The sequence below is a fragment of the Pseudochaenichthys georgianus genome, chromosome 4, assembly GCF_902827115.2.
Source record: "Pseudochaenichthys georgianus chromosome 4, fPseGeo1.2, whole genome shotgun sequence".
NCBI classification, from domain to species: Eukaryota; Metazoa; Chordata; class Actinopteri; order Perciformes; family Channichthyidae; genus Pseudochaenichthys; species Pseudochaenichthys georgianus.
In genome coordinates this window covers 19,979,795-20,001,961 of record NC_047506.1, presented here as the reverse complement: position 1 = coordinate 20,001,961, position 22,167 = coordinate 19,979,795, and the positions used below count along the sequence as shown (strand labels likewise).

General features: G+C 40.7%; 1 protein-coding gene across 5 annotated transcripts in view; it reads left to right on the top strand.

Annotated features, from left to right (window-relative positions):
- dennd1b (DENN/MADD domain containing 1B) overlaps positions 1–22,167 on the top strand; it is a 108,280-nt gene that overhangs the window by 81,087 nt on the left and 5,026 nt on the right. For 4 of the 5 annotated variants that reach the window (XM_034080781.2, XM_034080777.2, XM_034080780.1 and 1 more), the window contains 7 exons: positions 8,820–8,910; positions 10,047–10,087; positions 11,439–11,474; positions 11,938–11,994; positions 13,248–13,337; positions 20,816–20,907; positions 21,277–21,499. In XM_034080781.2, coding sequence (XP_033936672.1) covers positions 8,820–8,910; positions 10,047–10,087; positions 11,439–11,474; positions 11,938–11,994; positions 13,248–13,337; positions 20,816–20,907; positions 21,277–21,499 — 630 coding nt within the window. Of the gene's footprint in view, positions 1–8,819; positions 8,919–10,046; positions 10,088–11,438; positions 11,475–11,937; positions 11,995–13,247; positions 13,338–20,815; positions 20,908–21,276; positions 21,500–22,167 lie in introns of those variants that run through there. The other variant, XM_034080782.1, reaches the window with a different exon arrangement.

Genomic DNA, 22,167 nt, shown 5'->3' with positions numbered 1-22,167 from the left:
TTTTCGTTTTCCCACAATTAGAAGTTGCCAGTATTAAACACATTGGTGTTATCAAATGTAAAACATATAATTAATAAATGGATAAAAATCGCTGTCCATAATGCACAGCATCAATATATAGCATTAATATACCCACATGAAAGCTCATTGATACTTTGTAATTCTACTCCACTACAATTCAGAGGGTAACCTAGTATTTTTACTCCACTGCATTTATTTGAGTTACTTTGCAGATTCTGATTAATGATGTGAAATATAAACAACCCTTAAATCAGACTTTAGTTACACCTGAGTAAAATTCAGATAAGGTGATTGTCAAGTGCCAACAATCAGGAGAGATATTTGATACTTGTGCTTGAGAAGACTAAACATGTATCTGCAATTGACATTAATGGAAACGAGTAATAAAGTATATTAATTACTCGTTATTCTCTACTAATAGTTAATTAAAGACTATATATTATGGCTATTTTGCACATCCCTTTCAAGATTTCAAGATTTTAAAGGTGTATTGACATATCATTTACACAACTTACGGTGTAGTTATGAAATGAATGAAAAACGTGGGTCACAGGTCCCTCAACAGTGCAGTACAAGACATCTATCAATATGTGTGTACCTCCACCATTAAACTGTCATATTCTGCACATTTCTTATTCTATCTACATACATAAGAGTATAATCCATATGTATAATATCAGTTAAAATAAGTGCTTCAACATAGTTAACATTGCAGGAAAGCAATATATTAGACGTTAAGTACTTTGTATTTATCTGTAGATAGATACCCCCAACGTTTTTTTCTTATTTAAAAGAAGACCGTAATCTGTTATTTAATGTTTAAATAAAGGTTAATTCGTTTTTCTGTTTTGCACCTCCTCCTATTAATATCTTTGTACATCCTGCACTAAACTGTTTTATTGAAGAGATCACTTATAGTATCTTCTTGATTTTTTATATTCTATATTTCTATCACAGACCTTCTACTTTCCCCCTATGAAAGTATATGTACTCTTAATATTTTTTTAATCAAATATAACACATAAAAACAATAATTCAATAACGTGCTTTAACCACTAGGCACACAAGGTACACACAGACACTTATGTACAACATCTGAAGATGTGTAGTTTTATTCATGCTTTCACATAATTCTACAGCATATTGCTATACTATTTCAGAATCAGTATTTACATTCTTACATTCAAAATGCAATCCAATTCAAATCAGTAATATCTTTAAAAACTACAGTCCTTTTTTATCAGCTGTGCACCGTTATGGTGTAAATATAACCTATCTATGAATTACATCAAATGTAAAAGTCAGCCGAATTAGTGTTGATACTGCAAGGAGACGTATTGTGTGAAGAGAAATTGAGAAGTTTTTTAATTGTTGATATATTTATGATCCACGTCAAGTATTCAGTTTCGGCGGCATTTCTTCAGTTTTTCCATAGGTCTCATCATCAGGGCGCTATAAATAAAGAACTACGGCAGATCTGTAATATTTAATGCAGCCGAACCGTGTATTACAATGCCGTTATGTGATGACTTTCAAAGAGAAAAGCAAGAGCACTCGGAATTAAGTATTATTTTAGTCTTTTCAAATGTTTTCCGGATTTCATATAATATAAACACCAAATCCCAGCATGCATTGCGGCTAAAACATCCAATCAGCGTAGCTGAGAATCTTGGGTAATCGCTCGAAATGCCCACGTCTGTTTCCGGTTATTTTTATTTTTAAATTCAGTTCCTGACGAACGCCAAAAAAGACCGAGATTATGGAATTAAACCAATAAATAAAAGCAAGGATAATTGTATGTTATTGGTGAGTAAATAACAGTGTGTTATTTTGAAAAGAATAACAAATTAGAAGGAAAAAAATATTTAAAAATACGAGGCTCTGAGCCCCAAGCATTTTCCTCACAGACGTAAGGTAATCTTCGTCATAACTAGCAAACTAAACATCATGTACATGTACTGCACAAATAATCAGAAATAGAAACTCATTACTCGCATACAATGACATCAAAACGCATTTTAATGGCCAAATGAACCATAAAATAGGCATTTTTCCACCGAGAATAACACGAAGGACAGCCATTGTTGTTGATCACGTGGTCTGGGAGCTGTTGCAGCGTCCATAGCAACCACCTTAGCAACCATGAACGTGTACACATTCATGAAGTAATCTTCGTCATAACTAGCAAACTAAACATCATGTACATGTACTGCACAAATAATCAGAAATAAAAACTCATTACTCGTATACAATGACATCAAAACGCATTTTAATGGCCAAATGAACCTTAAAATAGGCATTATGAAGGTCTATGGGACGCCCTTCCCGTAGAAGCCTGACGGTCAAGGGGTCCGCTGTCCGCAATGAAGGTCCATGGGACGCCCTTCCCGTAGAAACCTGACGGTCAAGGGGTCCGCTGTCCGCAATGAAGGTCTATGGGACGCCCTGCCCGTAGAAAATGACGGGAAAGGGGTACCCTGTACGTAATATAGCGACGGGGAGGGGCCCTGACCGTCCGTCAATATGTGACGGGATGAGAGTGAGAGTGAGAGTGTGTGTGTGTGTGTGTGTGTGTGTGTGTGTGTGTGTGTGTGTGTGTGTGTGTGTGTGTGTGTGTGTGTGTGTGTGTGTGTGTGTGTGTGTGTGTGTGTGTGTGTGTGTGTGTGTGTGTGTGTGTGTGTGTGTGTGTGTGTGTGTGTGTGTGTGTGTGTGTGTGTGTGTGTGTGTGTGTGTGTGTGTGGTTTCTTGACACCAGCATTAAAAGTACTATGTGAGGTAATGTACATTAATTAAATAATGATAATAGTAGAATGTTCATTAAGTATAGCACCTTTGACAGAAATAATATTCACAAAGTGCTTCACAAGAAAAAAGAAGGAAGAGTCCCAAAAGGAACAAACACATCACACACATCTCAAGGAGACACAAAGGCCAAATGCTTATATTGTGAATGGACTGTAAAGCAACTTAACTAAACTTAACTTGACTTTCTCTTTCTCCTGAAACAGCCTGTGGACTGAATTCAATATCAATTATTTGGTAGATAAAGAATGCGTACATTTCTCATCCTTAGATCATTATTATACAATCTGCTGTCCTCTACATGGTAACATTGACAGATGCTCAACTTTTTCCTTTATCTAAAGGCAAGCAGGAAAATATAAAGACTGAGTGCGGATCGGTTCTGTGTCTTCTCCCAGCAATGTTCATTCATTGTTCATTCATTGTTCTTCATTTCTTTCTGCAGATCTGTATTTAGAGTGGTGAACGTTTTCATTTTGACAGTTGTCTCCCACCAATACGGGCTGATCAAACGCTCAACTGGGTAATGCCTTTAGCATTTTGACAGTTCAGTTTATTAAAGTGAAGAGAAAAGGCAAAGAGAGAGGCCTTGGATTATAGACAGATATTGACCCCTTGAAACTTTTCACTGCGGATATATCTCAAAACACTCCGTTATGTCTTAATGTTCCGTTTGCTCAATTTTGCCTGCAGTACAAAAATCACCACGATTACGTGATACATTTATTTTTTACTGTATAACACCATTTTAAAGTTATATTCTGTCTCGACCTGTATGCATAAGCCTGTAAAAGCAAGTGTGTGTGTGTGTGTGTGTGTGTGTGTGTGTGTGTGTGTGTGTGTGTGTGTGTGTGTGTGTGTGTGTGTGTGTGTGTGTGTGTGTGTGTGTGTGTGTGTGTGTGTGTGTGTGTGTGTGTGTGTGTGTGTGTGTGTGTGTGTGTGTGTGTGTGTGTGTGTGTGTGTGTGTGTGTGTGTGTGTGTGTGTGTGTGTGTGTGTGTGTGTGTGTGTGTGTGTGTGTGTGTGTGCGACCACATATCCTTTATTCATGTGTGTTTACGACCACATATCCTTTATTCATGTGTGTTTACATGAGTTTCCCTTACAATCACTTCTCCCATGTGTATACTTAATATGTCCTCCTTCCCTTATCCCTTCAGCAAAACGTAACTGAGCCGAGTGGAAGGACACCTTTGGCTTCAAATTGTTTTTCTCTCACCCGTTGAATTTTTCTTTGTGCTCTCTGACCCGTGATAGTAGTGTGATTTACCCCCGAGAGTTACAGCACAGCGGCCCTCAATCAGTCTTTTGTTTCTCCGGACACTCTGCCTCGTCTATAATTTTCCCAGGCCGAGCAGATAGCGCGCAGCAGTTCAAAGCATCCTCCCCGGCTGGCTCATGCCTCCGCGGTAGCATTGGGAAACAAACCCTTATCTCCTCCTCCTCCTCTCCAGCACGGGGGATGGGGTGAGCTTATCTCCTCCACTCCTCTCTCGGCTAAGTGAGGGAGGCCAGCGGTACGCCCGAGCTCTGCTGTGGCCATGACCCACATCCGCTCGCAAACGTGCGTGACCACCAACATGCACACATACATTTGTTACATACATAACTAAACAAACAGCTACTTACCTTTTAAAGCTACTTACCTGTATATCATTTTTAAGTTTTACTTGTAATTGTATCTTTGATTTTATTCATCTTTGTTGCTGCTAACACTTGTGAATTTCCCCATGGGAATTAATAAAGGTCCATCTTATTTGATCTTATCTTAAACTGGGACCGGGACAATCCTATTATGCACCTAAATATATTGTTTCATTATCAGAATATCCCAAAAAAATGTATAGCCATAAGTAGGACCTCTCTCCTATTTGAGCCCCCCCTCCAAAAAATTAACATTTCGAGCATTTTGCAAAATATATTGAGTAATAGACTTTTGCTGCTTTGTATTTTGGAATGTAATTACAATTGATAAAATATGTCATTAACAATAGAAGCAGGGATCCACTTTTTACAGAGGCAGACTTTTAAAATTTCATTTATTTAGTGAATCTGCTTTTCCCCCCCTCTAAATTCCAGCTAAAGGAAACAATTAATGCATTATCCCCCAGTGGGACTGTTGACAGAGGATAGTGTAAGCAAACAGGTTGTGTTGCTCAATTATCAAGCAGCTAATCATTAGCATGAGAATAGACCGAAAAAACAACCAATATATTGTATTTAATTATATATATCAAATATTCACTTGCGCAGAATGGCATTTAAAGTGTGGAATTTGTCACTGTCGCCTATATGTCAACGATTATGGGTCAAACTTGAGCGAAATTTAAACCATATTATTGCAATTGGTGGACCACAACACACATTACACACACAAGGCGAAGCACACACGCATAATGCCGAGGTGTTACCTGAGTTTGAGGTGTTACCGTTTCAGCAGGAAATTGCTTTTCTACAGGTGATTTTGTTTTCATTCCTTGTAAAGCAGCTCTTTTGCTTCACAAGTAATTCCAGTTTTATAGAGGTAACATTGGTTCATGCAAATTCAGCAAAACATTAGTAATACTTCTGGAGCTGAATAGCAAAGTGGACAGAGAGACTATTGTGTGCGGTCATTGAACGCTATCAATTACATTCAACCCCTGTTAACATAATTGTAACCAATGATTTGCTAAACACCTTCTTCATAACAAAATTGTAAATGCTGAGTGCATTTGAGTTATGTGCTTAGGGAGCAAAAAGCAGAAACAATGGTCCCTTTATATGTTGCCTCTATGAAATATAGACACCAAGCCAGCCCTAAATAAATATCAACACATACACACCTCTTAGAATGTCACAGTTTCACCTTCTCACACACTTGTGTTCCTGTTTCCTGTGTGCTCAGTCCACCAGCCTGTCTCTGTTCAGAACAGAACAAGTGGGAGAAGTCTTCTAAAAGAATGCGGGGGAAAGCCTGTCGACATTAACCTGCTTCCTATCAACCATCCGCAGCTCCTACACACTCACAAGCGCACACACACACACACACACACACACACACACACACACACACACACACACACACACACACACACACACACACACACACACACACACACACACACACACACACTGTCGTTCACGTTTGTGTGTTAGCAGAGACTGATTCAATGAAGTCTCGTCCTCTTATTGACAAAACTAAGCCTTACACAGTTTTATTGAGTCTTTGGGGGGACTTGCAGTCTGATAATTTACTGCCAGGAGCCTTTGTAGACAATGTGCATCCCATCAATCAATAATCATCCGCCATTCTCCGTGTTATGAATGCAATTGCCGAGCCATTTATTGAAAGCTGGAAAGGTGTGTCCTTGTAAAACCAAATGATCTGATTTAAAATCTGATCGTGTAGTTGCTCTATCCCCTCCAGTTCACAAGACTTCATATCTCAAGCTTTCCACTAAATAGTTTTAATAAATGGGACGGATACACCTCTGTATCCGTGCTATGGGCTGTAAAAGTCACTATTGCCAATGGCTGATAGATGATGCCTACAAAAACCTTTACTGTAAAGAAAGCTATTTTTTTTAAATAGAGAATACATTTTTCAACAACTAATTACCATTATTCTTATGTGTGTTTATGTGGCATGTACTGTAGGTGTGTTTTGATAGTTATGAACTGCTTAAGGGATATTATTTATAAAGAAGTATGTTTTGCTTTATATTAGTTTGTGCGTCTCAGCCTTTAAAGCAGCAATACTGGTTCCCACTTTCTCTTCTGGCCTCCTTCCTTGTGACCAAATTTGAATTTCCAAGCTCCACTAACTTGCAAAGATTGTGGCGAGCTGTAAACCAAAATCCAACCTCTATCCCCGAGTATCTACAGTTTATGGGATAAAATTCCAAATCGCAGAAATAACATTGTGTTTAGGCTCTGCGTGTATGTCTCTGTAAATGAACCCCTGTAGAGTCCTAATCCCAATTTCTGGCTCAGCAATTCAACAGTTTAAATAAATGTAGACCACTGTGACAGAGCGGAGAGTGAGTCACTGCCCTGGGAGCCAGATGGAATAACTCTCCCCGTCTGCAACAGGAAACAAGATGACATGTAGACATGTGGAGAGCAGGATTCACCATTTTTATTTGTAGTTTGTTTGGTAAAAGTAAAAAATGTGTGTTAATTATAAAATTGTGTGGCCCTACCCTAAAATGTTTCTCTTTTAAAAGAGCTTCTTTATTTGGGTCTCCCTCTCTTAACAAAGCCAATTACCCTTCGTGTTGTGTTTGTGTAGGTGCACATGTGCAAGTGTTTTTTGTAATGTATTGGTTTGTTGTGAGGTTGAGGGTGTGTGGTGATCACAGTCTGCCATTGTTGAGTAATGTCCAATTAAGGCCCACAGTGAGGCAGGTAATCTGGCTGGGGTGTGTGAGAGGGGGGGGGAGATAAGTGGAGGCTTTGGCTGGGTGATGATTCGGGTTGATTATCTGCACTAATTAGGCCAGCCAAGTAGCAGAGCAGTGGTTGAAACCTGCAGTCTCACCTCATTAAAATGATCTAATGATGAGTCTGTGGCTCTTCTGACCAGACGAGCGGGTGGCCGTGTCGCTCGCTAGTTAGCATTCTGTCCCTGAGGACACGCGCCCTAAAACACTGTTGTTGTACTTCTGGACACAGGCGCAGAGGTGGGAGTAGGATTACTGCAGTTATTCTCTTACAATATGTTGTTAAAAAGAATAGTGTAGCCTTTGTTGTTGATCTTGAAATTGCAACAGCCTGCCTGAAAGGTAGGAGGTGTTGATTGGTTAGTAATGTAATCATCACTCGAGAAAATATATTTAACCTTAAATCCAAATTCTTTTTATATAGTCATTATCTTTGAATGATACAATTGCTAATTGTAAGCTACTTTTCCATCCTACTTTTACACAAATAAACTCTGATGAGGTTTGAAAGATAGATAAAGTTAAGGGTTGAACACAATGATTTATAAAAAATCTACGCACACAAACTGGTAGAAAGTTGTTTTTCCAGCACATCTGCAGACCTTGGCCCCACAACTAGATAATGAAAGAAAGGTATGATGTTGCAGCTGCTGTTTCTTTTTTGTTGTTATGCCAGAATCTTGCCGAGATAAGCCCAAGGATTTCACTGCAATGTGTTATATCCACTCTGTTATTTGCTGATATCATAAGCGATGGGACAGGAAACTAACAGGAACTCTGGGGTCAAAGTGGTTGGATTTAGCTAATAGAAAACAGTGTTGCATATGTGTGACTGAGTGATCTATATTCACATAATTGTTTTAGCACTTTTCTTCATGTTCTGTGTTAAGAAGGATGATGTACAGTTTGATGTTTTACTTGCAAAAGCAACAATACAACTGCCAGTGACATAAGTAAACCTGTAAATTGATCGGAGGCTGCAACAGGGCCAACATGTCACATGCCAAAATGATTTAAAACATTGTTAAAAACTATTTAACGACTTTATTTCGTTTTTAATTTGTCCAGATTTTCCCTTATTTGGTTTTGAAACACTCAAAACAACTTTTCATGCTTTAGTGTTCTTCATTTAACTGCTGTTGATTTTTGAATTGTGCTAATTACAAATATTAGGGTTTATGTGCGAGACCGCTTGTACTAGCTTAACTTTTTACACGAGTTTGTGACTGTGCTCATGAAATGTGTAGCTTTCTTGGCTGTTGGGTCCATATTTATGACATGGAGTTTTATGCGCTCCATGTTACAAAGAGAGGAAATGAAACTTCCTCATGTCTCAGACAGTGTGCAGCATGTAGTCTGCTGCCCTAATCCCTCACCTGCTCCACATTAACAAATCCATATTACCTTCAAGCCACCTAATCTTGGGATGTAGTTTCTGTCAGGTAGGATTAATAACACCCCACTGTGGCCTGAGTGTTTGAATCTGTGTATGTGTTTTCTATCTGTCTCGTGTGTCCACTCACCCCCCCCCAACCTCCCGTCTTTAATAAGCACGTTGTTATTTATGGTTGTAGTTCATCGACGGACGGCTGGCCAAATTGAACGCAGGCCGCGGCTTCTCGGACGTGTTTGAAGAAGAGATCACAGAGGGGGGCTTCTGTGGAAGTGAGTAGTGCTAGACGTGTCTATCAATTAGTCACATTCTATTTATTTGCCATATTTGATGTTAAAGGCCGTAGTTATTGTGCTAAAGTAAGATTTAAAAGCGGTGAACACAACCAGGAGACATCTTTAAAGAAAAGGCACTAAGCACCTTAACTGCCTTAATAAAATGAATCTGTCTTTAACAACTCATGATGAACTGGTTGAAACCATTATAAACTTATTAAAAAGATGGCCACAGAAAGAATATTTTATAGTCTAGTGTTTGTGTACATTTTATTTTAATCTGTTTCTGAACTCCTTAAGTTTTAGTTTGTTGGATGTTTATCTTTTCATGAACATGCCTGTGCCCAATTTAATAATTATTGAATAAAACGTTAACATTATGCCTTAAAGTCACTTAAAGACATTTAAATATCCCCTCATGGTGGAATTGGTTCATTTATATTTGACTTGCATCTTGACATCTTGTCATCTGATGAAAACATTGTTTCATTAGACCGAACGTTGTAAATCTAATTGAATGTGGCAAAAGAAGAAGAAATAATACAGTTTTGGCAGGATTGAACATTATTAAATGTTCAGTTTGTGATCCAGACATCAGAAGTTTGAACTCCCATAGGAACGCTCAGACAAATGATATCATTGTGATTACTGCACTTCAGGTTGAAGTTGTTTTTACAGACAAGAAAACGGAAATAGAATCTGTATAGCATCCATCATATTATTGGGTTCATCAGTTCTGATCCTCAACCAAACCCACACTGTTAACTTTAATTCTATTCCCGAAACATTTAATAGCCTTGGACAACATAGAAAAACCTCCTCTTTCTGCCCTAACAAGTACTTTTCATCCAGTTACTAATAATGTTATTTTATCTTTTTCTTTATAACAAAAGAGACTTAAGGGAAAAGGAATAATGGCACAACATGTATTATATAATTATTTGTATCAACTCATGGTTTCCTGATGCTGTCCTGCTATGTTAACACAGAAATACTTTTGTCAGATGTTTTAAGAAGTTTAATATTGTAGTTGTGAGACAGTGTAATATACACAGTCACTTTTGCTCTGCAATGTTAAAGCAATGCTATAGTCTGTGAAATGATTCATTCATATTCTCATTGTTTCCCTCCAGGTAATTCAAGGTCTTACCAGCAATGGATGCACACTGTGAAGGTAATCGCAGAATGTCCTGCACATCACACCAACATGCTTTTATCTATGACTGTTTTTATGTTTCTCTCATTTCAATCCCGGGGTACATTTAATTGAAGGTGTGATTGACACAACTCCGTTTTTGAAGTCCTGGTGTTGCCTTTGGAATGAGGGGAGGGGGGGGGGGGGGGGGGGCTGCCTGGATGTACAGATCCAGCTCGAGTGCAGTTTGGTGTGTGAAGCGGCGCGTGCAGCAGGACAGTGGAGACAGACAGGGGGGGAGACAGACAGGGAGACAGAAGTGATTTGACGTGACAAGACGTCCTCCGACATGACATGTTGATCTGGCAGCAAACACAGGCGTTACTCCGCTGAACCGACCCAAGAACATAGATCTCTCCCTCCTTCTTCATCTCCTGTCTCTTTCCTCCTCTCTTTCCTTTTCTTCCCCTATCTCTCTCTTTATCTTCCCCTATCTCTCTCTTTATCTTCCTCTCCCTCTTTTCATCTCTGTCACGCCCCCCCCCCCCCCTCTCTCTCACTGACTATCTCTCCCTCACCCTCCCTCTCTCCCCACGCCGTCAGCTAAGGCTGAATTAGTTCTCTAGAGTGCTCTTCAAAGGTTTGTTAAAGTTCACATTTCCTGACTGACAGGGATCTATACGAGGGGCCTTCACCTCGGCCTCACTCCTCCTCTCCCTCTGCCGACTTCTGAAACGCTGTCTGCCATTTACTCTGTTTAGCCGTTTAGCCGACGCTTTGTGCTTACACTAAAGACCAAACAGACAAAAAGAGTGAGACGCCAAAGGAGAGATGCAGCAACTCTGTGTGAGAGAGAAAGAAAAGAAGACGGGCGCAGAAAGATATTGGGTGCCAAAATGTCAGTCTGCACAACTGAAAGAAGAAATCAATCACACACATCCCGTCCATCGCTGCGTGGAAATAAAGCCCCCCTGAATGCTTTGAATCAGGCTGTTATAGTGGCTCAGCGATGTGATCCTATGCTTGTTGTCACCATTTGTAATACTGCACTTTCATCACAATAATATTAAAAGCTGCAGACAGTTTTGGTTGGGTGCGATTTCAACGATTAGTCCTTTCTCTGAGTGTCGAGTGATTTTGACAAGTGTACTGTACATCACAGAATGACACATGCATGCAGAAATCACATCGAATAGTCAAATGATTGTCAAAGCATTTCAACTTGCTCCGAGTAATTCATGTTGAAATTTGATAAGATAACGATGTGATTGCATGCTGTGTGCATAAATAAATGTTTAATATAATAACATTTGAATGTGTGTATATGTGTGGAAACTCACCCAAAACTCCTCTCAAGTGACTGACTAATGCATTTCTGTGTCTATTACAGAGAGGAGGAGCACTCATCAACACAGCTGTGACTAAAGTACGTTCTCATGCAAAATGTTGATTTCATGTCGTTTAAAGCACTTTTCATGTATATCTACGGCACCTTGAAACATCAAGTATTCCTCTGAAATAGTCCTGAGAAACTTAAATGACGTTTTCCAGGTTGTTTAGTGAAAATGAATCGGTGTGCCTGAATAAACGTCAAATTGACTTCTGTTTTGGAATTGACAGTGGAGGGAATGGGAGCATTGTTCCTGACTGGTGTGTGTTTGATGAGCAGTAGCTTGCCGTTACGTGATGAACAATAGGTGGTCAGGGTGCCCTTTCATGTTCTCGCCTCCTGTTAGTGTGCGAGGCTCTCTCATCCAGCCTTTTGTCTCCGTGTTTTTGCCACAGGGATCAAAGCATTTCTTGATGTTACATGAAACCAGAGCAGAATGTTAATGCAACATGTTTTGATTAGTAATCCGCCAATGTGTGTGTTGTTTTCCCCCTCCAAGGCCAAGAGTCATGCCAAGAGAGGCATCCGGGACTTTAAGGGCCGACTTAAAGCGAGGGTGAGCACCACGGACCCTCACACCTCTCTGTCACACGTGCACACGCTCGCAGAAACACGCGTGTGCTACAGATACAGTAGACACACACCCCTCTCATAGAAACAGACAGGAAGGCTGCTTTACATGGAGTGTGTGATTTTGACGCTGGGTCCTTTAATGACTGTTGAAGCCTGCTTAGCGCTTTGTTCAGGGCTGTACATTTTTAACCAACGCCCCTCTGGCTATGGCCTGTCATGTCATCGCAGCCCCGGCCCCGCTTTCTCTTTTATTGTCTGCATATTTCATCAGTGAGCCTGTGATTTCCTCAAAGCTAATGTAACGAGGTGTATGTTTCCATAAGCCTGAAGAATTTGATAAGGCAATAGCAGTTTGATCTGTCAGTGGGAGACTGCAGAGAGGGCACTGATGATGAACACCAAGAGCACACATACACACACACACACACACACACAGTGGCAAATAGAGGTGTTGAAATCTATTAGATTTGAAGTTAAACAGATTTCCTGTGCGCTCATAAATTCATCCGCAAATACACAAATGAATTAATTTGACTTTCACACTTTGAATCTGCCGTGCATTTATTCAGCTGACAGCCACAGATGTCGACACAAGGACATCAATGCACAAACATATTGAAGTTAAACTCATCACTGGTGGTTACCTTGAATATAATTGGTATAACCTTGTAGGGGATGTTTTAAAGGATACGGCTGGTGATATTAAATAAATCTGCTATTGAAAAAAAAAGATACAATAAGCAACAATATCTTACTTCTTCTCTTAATTTTTCCGATTGCAGTAACATGTCCTTGGCTGTTAGACACAAACACATTTGTTCCTACTGAAGACAGAAATCTTTAAAGAAGGGTCATGGGAATATATACTTTGTTTTCTATATATAAGTCTCAATTGTTTTATAAATCATCAGGGCACAGTAGTTTTGATCAACTGTCACTCAAACACATGTAAATGGGGCATTTGTATGTGAACATGTTTAGCAGCAGACTTGGTGCATGACTGGCAATAGCAGGACAGTGTGTGTAGAAGCGTCTGATTCTATAATCGTTTACAAATGTCACTGAGAAATAAAAACAAACTGGACAAAGAGCATTATTGCCTTAGTTCAATATATCATTATATGAATCACATTCAATGAAAAAACACACTATTCTCCATGTCGCTCACATGTTAGTTAGTTTGGTTCACTTACCACTCCAGTCATATATGATTTACATTTACTGATGCTCTCTCAGGAAGAAGAAGAAGAGGGGGTGATGGTCTGTGCGGGGTCTCCCACCAGCACCAAGAGCCTGTCTCCAAGGAGACTGCAGAAGATGAGACGGGTAGGATACACACACACACACACACACACACACACACACACACACACACACACACACACACACACACACACACACACACACACACACACACACACACACACACACACACACACACACACACACACACACACACACACACACACACACACACACACACACAGATGCACATCAGTAAATGAGTTAACTACATGTACCCTGGCTGATCATACCAGAGCTCAGTTTTCACTTGACCGACATGGATGCAGTGTTCCACTTCTGTGCTCCTTCTTTCCACATTTTGCTCATTTCTTCCTCTCTTCCTCTCCCCATCACTTTTTTTTTTTTTTTTTAAATCTTCATCCTTCTCTCCATTTCTTCCTTCTACTTTCTCTCTCTTGTATCCACTCTTGGAAGTACAGTAGTTTGTCGGGGTGCCAAACGTAATGATAAGCATTTTCTTCTTACAACGCACTCATGTTGTACATTCAGTATTTCCCTCTGAACAGCACGGACAGTAGAAGCAGCTCATCTGCTGGTCAGCATTTCCTCTGAAGGATTTGCTTGTGCACCATAAGTGGATCGCACGTTTTTTTGTCTTTGTTGTGTGCAGAGCTGGCATACAACTTGCAAGCATATGCACGCTCACAAAATACACATTCATCAATAAATGTATCAAGAGAGAAAATGAGAAGGAGTGTGAATGTAGCAATGTCACATATAGCTCTTGAAGTAGGAAGCTTAGTTTAATGTAATTAAAAATGCACACTTCTGTACAGTGTTTAACACATACAGCCTGAGTTACTGGTTAGATACCCCACCACATATCCATGACTCACAGCTGGAGCTTTTCCACTGCTTATTGCTAAATAAGAAAATGCCAAGTGGACTTCCAATTCTGTCTAAAAAACAAAACACAAAACACATGCCTGCATGCACACAATGACATTTTTGGTCACAGTCATGTAAGAGTGTGATTAGGAGAGGTTTGTGCTGTCTCTAATTAGCGTTGTGTTTCCTGTGTGTGATGAGGTTGGAAAGTCTTAGCGCGGAGGAAGGTGTGACGGCCGGGGGAGAGGAGAGGAACGGCAATTAGGGCTTTTTCTATAGGCCTCCTCGGACACCCCCCCCCCCCCCCCCCCCCCCCCCCTCCAGCTAGTTCACATAGAAAGACTGGCCAACACAACACACAAAGATTAACCGTTAACATGCAATTGATGTGCACACACACTCACAAACACGCACATACGCCGTATTCAGGATATACACACTCACTCTCACACCCCTGTCCCCACCATTGAGGCCTGTTCATTGCCACAGTAACGGGTCCCTGGAGACCACTGGAGGGGGGACACGCAGGACAGCACTGGTTATGTGTGTTTGTATATAAATATATATATACTATACTTACAGTGTCGTCCATCAGTTTCTTTTCAGCTGCTATTCCCATTCTCCTCTTTTCACTTTGCCTTTTTGCATTATTTATACTTTATAACCCAGGTGTATTAGTATATTACGAGGACCCTTACACATTAAAGACCCAACCCCCTGAGGAGAGTGCACTCTGACATCCCAAGATTTATTTTAAGTCAACTAAGGCTGGAAATTGAGAAGCCAAGAGCCTTGATAATGTATATCCTGTCAGTGTGCAGTGACCCCTGAAAGATTGAAACTCTTCAAACCAGTACATGTTACTGGAGATAGTTGGCTGCTTCAATGTGTTGTTGTATTTCCCCGTTAGTCATATTTGCTTGGTTGATTTCATTTGAATGCGCATTACTCAAAATGGAAGCTGAAAAATAACACCCAAAGTTTTTTTGATGTCCAGTTCAGGAATAATGTGTTTTTGTTTATTAAACACCTCTGCAAAAATATTTGGCAGTAAATAAAGACTCTTTAAAGGTCCTTCATAGATTCTTTTCAAATGCAGGTACAATATGCCAGCCATTTATTTACTTTCACCTGACTGTTTAAAGCAAACTGTATTTACATTTTACTTAGTTCAAAAGAATGTTGGCGGAAAAATATAGCTATTGTTCTTACTCTCTCTTATCCGTACGCCTCTTTCCCTTCAATTTATGTTTTCCCTCCTTTTTTTTAAGATTGCTTCCTATGAAATCTTGATGCTGTGCTCTGCCCACAACTGTCTTGACCAGGTGTTCATTGCACGAGAAATTGCTCTCAGTGGGACTAACCTGGTTAAAAAATAGAAAACCTACCATTATCCTCATACCTCTCCCGCCTTTCGTGCCCACACACACACACACGCACGCACGCACGCACACACACCTACTGTAGCAGTACAGACTAGCACTCCTAACTCCTCGTTCACACTTATTATTTTTGCTGAAACAAAACAAATTATATTTCCTTTTCTTGAATTGATATCGTACCCTGCTTAAATCAGTGAGAGTAGACGGATCATTCCAAACCCCTCTCAGAATAATGCAATATAATTCAGCAGAGTGACAAAAACATGGAAAACATTACATCAAATTGAATTAGCACCTCAACTCAAAAAAGTTCAACAAATACCGAACATTATAACATTCTTAAAGGCAGAACGGTAGATTCTGAAGGTGTGCCTCATTAACTGGCAACAGTGTGTATATTGAAGCTAGTGCGGCTTTTGCTTTTTGAACAAAATTGTATGCATAATTGAAAGTAAACTCACATTACCATAAAATATATATGTATACTTTAGTCTTTAAGACTTAAAGCCACCTGTTGTGTCTTTACCTATAGAACATTGAGTCCAAAAACCAACGTTAGTCCTTTCCACACGTCCATACCTCTGACTAAGTGACCAACAAACATTGATTTACCTGCTAATATAAAATCAGAAACATGTTGTCATCTGGCGCAAAATGTGATGTGATTAAAGACATTCCATCTTCCTGTATGAAAGAAAAAGCCTGATACCTTTTTATCATTCATCTTCTTCTCTTTTTTTGCAAACTGTCCTTGAAATGAAATGAATGATCTTGGAGAAGCTTCCTTTAATTAATCATAGCACAAATAATCAGAGTTATGAAATTCACATTCTATTTGATCAGCCAACACATGTACCAAAGTAAAAGTGCTGCTGTCATGTTGCCTACATATTTCAGCCGTATCTGGCGCAGTGTTTGGTGGGCTTGTTGATTAAGAATGTAGGAGTACCTTCCGTTTGACGAAAACCAAGACTGAATTGGACTGCGGACTCCTTGTCTGATACAACAAACACAGCCATTGTTCTGGCTCTTGAATGCTTTTGCGTGCGATCACCTCCCCTGTTTTTTTAGAACTGTACACCAGGTGTGTTTAATGTGGTATTGTGCTGTGAGAACCTCAGCTCTTTTGTACGTGTATTTGATTTTGGGTGCTGTATGTACACAGTCATGCATGCTTTTAGCAGTTAGCCTCAGGTTGGAGACAGCAGCATGACAGCTGTTGAGAGAGCAGAGGAGAGTGGAGGTAGGGTCATAGAGATGGACAATGACAGCCCCAGGCTCTGGACTCTTCACCTGGTGGGGGGGGCACAGGAAGCTGTCCCTCTGTTTTACATCTTCCTCAAAGTCACACAGAGACTTCAGTGTGTACCTGCTGCACGCGTGTGTTTGTGTGCTCTATCAGTGGGAGACAGCTCATGTGTTCACGGCCGGTGGACACATACGTGCACTGTACACATGACTTGTGAAGTGTCTGTGTTACACCAGGAGAAACATTTATGTGATTTTAGTATATTAGTAGTATAGTATAACATACTTGTTCTAGTATGTATTTTAAATACAATAACACTAAACTTGAGGTGTTGCACAGTACTAGACATTAAGTATGCATTATGCTCACTACATTAAATAAAGTTATTTTGTGGAAAACATTTCAAAATCTATTTATATAATTGTTGTAGGATTCAAATTGTAGATAAATATTGTATATAAAATGTTAGGATACATTACAAAGAAGTTCAAGTACAGTGGCTCCGTCCATAGTGGTGTGTGTGTACATCATTACTGTATGGTATGTAGTCTCCACTTCATTTAGTTTCTCCTCACTTCAGAGACACACTGCTCTCACGCTGAAACCAAAGTGCCATCTCCTGGCAGCTTCGCAGTACTGCAGTGCCACGTTCACAGAGACACCTGGTGATTTTACAAGATGACTTTAGTTTAGTGTCCAACAGAATGAGCATAATGCACGTTTTCCTTCTTTTATATGGCTCCTTTTTTAAGCGAAAGGGAAGTTGGCTTTCAGCAACAGCCAGTTGGACAGACGAGAAATGGATCTTGCCTCAAACGCTGTTTTTTTTTGTGTGTCAGTGAGCAGCTCTTAAACAGACTTGGCCGTACTTCTGCAAAGGCTCTGCCTCTCCCCGAGGTTTGTTTGCATTTTACCGGCGTCTCTTTACATTCACTGCCAAGCTGTGAGATCAGTGCCCGCTCAGAAATACCATATGAAATGTATAATGTTAGACAGGCTATTAAAGCCTGCTCGCATTTGGCCCTGTCACAGAGAGCCACGGTTGTTCTGCAAAACCGGTCATGCAGAGAAAGAAGAGAAGAGAAGAGGAGAGGAAAGTTTGTTTCTTCAAATGCAGCTACTCGAATGGATGGTGATGACTATTTTCCCCTCATAAATACAGAAATTAAATGTAATTTGTTGTATCAAATGTAAGGCCCCTTAGATATATTCCATATCTGGGTTTAAAGGGTTAGAGTAAAGGATAAGTAAGTCATGCTTACAATTCTACCCTCATTTGCCCACAATCCACCACTGTAAAGGTTTGTTAGTGGATGTGATATACATTTTAAGGCCAAATTAAAGGTAATTCTTTCACCAGGAACTCGTAAAAAAGATTACAAAATAATGTTCAGAGTTAAGGAACATAAGAGGATATTCACCCTCTTGAACGCTTGATTTAGATAGTTTGAGTGAAAAACACTGATTGTTGAAATTATTTCATGACTACTACACTCCCCCCCCCCCCTCCCCTCCCCCTGCTGTACCTCCTCCTGACTCGCTCTCTGCGATCTGTTGGGTCTCACTTGTGGCGAGGTGCTGGAGAGGAATGGCAGCGAGAGCCAGGAAGACCGAAACGGTGACATCTGTCACTGAAGCAAAGTGATGGAGGGAGACAGGAAGGCATTTTCATTTTCCCCTTTGCTTTAACTGACTGCAAGAAGCTAATGAAGAAACAGTATGATAATCTGTTGTTCTGCCATGTCATGCTGGCCCCCGTCCTGCCAGGCCTGGGGAGGCAGAGCTGTTTTAACACAGGACCTGTTCGCGCCAGTTTAGAATATCTCCTCGTGAATATCTACATGTGAAGTCTTTCTATATTTGTGTTGTTCTTACATTGACACACAGTTCATCTAAATTTAGTTGTGATGCTGTTGATTTTGACAGCTTTTGAGGAGCAGCAATATATTGTCGTCAAGTGACTACATCTTACTTTGTTCCTTACATTACAAGTTAAATGAATGCAAAAGGTTGATAGAGTTAAAGAAAAGTGTGATAAACCCACTCCTACTATCGTAAAATGCTTGGTTGTAAATAGTTTAATCTTAACTGCTGCACTTAAGGGTCACAGTGAAGAGAGGGAATGACAAATTGATAAAGTCGTGAAGTGAGGTACCATCCATTTACTGCTCCCTATGGAACTTCCTCTTGTAGACGGCACCAAAGCTGTAACTGAGATCAGAGGGCCAAGGCTTCATGACCTGTGTCTGGTTGTGTTTGGGTTCACCTTGCTTTAATAAACACCTAGACACAGAGAGGCCCTGCTTCCCTAAACACAGCCCTCTAGACTGTCTAAATAACAGTACATACGTTGCATATTTGTTGTGTTTGTGTGTAACTGTTTGTGTCCAAACCCCCCCCCCCCCTCCTGGTGTCTCACAGGTGCATCTCCGCTCTGTCGGCCCTCTTTGGCAGGCTGGCATATCGGCCTGGCCCCAGATTTACTGCCCTGACACAGGAATCCATTAAAGGCTGTTTAGGGATCCCAGGCCTGAGCCCCTCTGAAATGTATTTCATTATAGCTCCAAGCTACCATGGAAGGGGAGCGGCTCGGCCAATCAGCAGTGCCACCACATGTGTTCGTGTTTAGCTCGATGGCTGAGAGGCTTAAGTGGCTACTGCACACATCTCCTCCGCTGACTTTTATGGAGAAAATGGCACTTTAACTCTTTGTGTTTTTTTTCGTAATAGGGTGCGTATGTGACCGAGTGTGTATATGTGGGTGTGTATGTCTTCCCTGGCCGAACACGGGCCCTAAATGAGGCCAGGCCAGCCACACGTTACATTCCGCCTGTCTGGCTGGCACTGCGGCGGCTAATCAAGACCGGCTTGGTTCACGGGTCCAATACTGCCCCCGACCTTCCCCCCATCCCATCATTCTTTGGGCTTTCCTCACCTCTCAATGCTTCCTTCATTCCTTTTGAATTAATTCCTTATCTTCTTATTCTGGTTTGATGTTTTTTTTTCTTCTTTGTGACGCTCTTTAACTGTCTCTTCCTGTTCTTCACCTTTGTGTCTCTGATTCACGTTTAGCAAAACCACAATGCAGCCTCACAAACACTAAAGTCTTCACTTCTTAAGCACACCCCGGTGCTTTACACACTTTTAGGATTGTAAAGAGCCTTTTTGGGGGGGGCTTTGATAATGTGGCTACGTGAGTCTGCAGAGAAAAATGCAGAGAAGTCAGAGGTGGAGCTAAAACAAAACTTGCTTACTGTACCCCTCAAGTGCTTTTGGAACTGAAGGACCGTTTCATATATTCCCGTAAACATAGTCACAGGAGGTGTGCAGCAAAATGTGAGAAGGGATTTGGGCAAAATGCAAAGAGTGTAAATTGGAAAGTGAGAGATAGTGTTAACATAAGCGAACACGGGCATGCAGAGAGAGAGGAACATGTGCGTCAGAGTGGAAGGCATGTTAATAAGTGGCCTGGGGCAGATTTGGGCTCCCATGGGGAGAGTGCTGCCCTGCTCTGTAAAGCTCTTGTCTCTTCTTTAACCCGCCCATTAAATATGGTACACAGGTGGCTTATTAAACCCTGTGTGTCAGACAACTACAGTACGCACTGATCATTCAACACTCTGCAAGAACTAATACAGTCACGTGCAGCACTGTCGCAATGCAAATGATTAATGCGGTTACCCATGTTGCTTTTAGTTTGCATTTACAGTAATGCTGAGTTTAATAAAATGCTGCAGAGGATTTTAAAGATTTTATCCCTAGACCCAAATTTGACAAATTTAGTCTCAACTTTTAAGGTTTCAGGCTCATTATAAGCTGCTCTTTTGGGGACCAACAAGACGCAGACCTGCATCTTTTCTCTATCGGGCTTCGTTTTCTAAAAAGCTGTAGCCTCAGCAGAACTCCATATCCCGTTAAGACTTGGTGTTTATCAGGAGCCGTTTATCTTCAAGCTGAGACGCCCCTGGGTCTGCTTATATTGTTTTATCTTGTTATGCTTTGTGTCTTAATACATCCTCTTGCTGTGTTCTCATTAACAGCAAAACTTCAACAAGTATCACGTGAGCATGGGCATGGGCCCTCGAGATCTTGGCTACGGGCTCGAGGATGATGAGCTGGACAGTGCAAGCAAGTGAGTTCTCCTACTTTTACAATTTGGCACTGAAGCCGCTTTCACAATGTTTCAAGTTTGGGTGCCATGTATGTCAAGATATTGGAACTTTTGCTGGCTGACGGATTCGTTTGACTAAAGAATAGCTGATAGCAGGATGAAAGCCACTTTTCCAAGCTCATGGTGATACTGCCCCCAAGTGGATATATTTAGTAACAGAATAATGTCTCTATTCAAAGGAACTGGTTATCACAGTATCTTCCTCAGTGATAATCACAGTTATACTGTACATACAATCTTATGAAGAATTCCACCATATTTCTGCTGTGGATGCTCTCAAACATGGTTATGTTGTGAATTCAAGTTGAATACCTCCTCTCTCTGTCTCAGGATTTCCTCAGAGGACAGCGGGGACGTCCCTTCATATATTGAGGATAGCGATGACTCCTACTCGCTGGAACTGGACATGGACTCGTCTCGCTCCGGACAGATGAACCTGCTGGAGGAGATCCTGGACTCTCTGAACACCACGACAATAGAGCAAGGCAAACTCAGCGCTGCCAAGAGCCTGGACTTCTTCAGGTCCATGGACGACTTGGACTACAAGACCCCGGTGAGGAAGAGAGACGGAGGGAGACAAAGTTATGAGAGAACATGTTATTATTGACCATTTAGGACTTAAAGAAAGAGGACAAAGAGGTCTAACAGAAAGAGTTAAAGTTGACACTTGAGGGTTGAGGACAAATGGATACACAGAGACAAGCTTGACATTTGCTTTCAGTCTTGTCTTAAAATGTATTTTGTTTTTAATGGGTTATTTCAAATGAATTAAATTCACTTCTATTTGGTTCACAGCTTCTCTTTATGTTATAACTATTCAGCATTTGAGTCCCAGTCCCAAAACTGGGGGTACTACAGCCACCATTTAAAAACATCTCAAAGTCTCTAATTCTTTAAAAAATATATGTACATTTCAACCCCATGCCTAAAGTTTCAAAGAAGGACCATCACAGACTTCTTTAATAACCCAACTAAAGAGTTAAATCTGACTTCAACTGACATAAGCTAAGCCTCAGTGATGAGGTTCAACCAGGCGATTGGTATGAGGGTTACACCTCTCTGTCTGTGTCACTCAGACAGTCAGCAGGACCAAAGCAGCAACAATCAGTAAACTATATGATAAGCAGATTGCCAGAAAAATGATCTATTATTCATCGTCATTTTAAATGCTAAAATGGCGGAAGATGCTCTACAGCCTCTCACATTTGGAGATATCTCCGG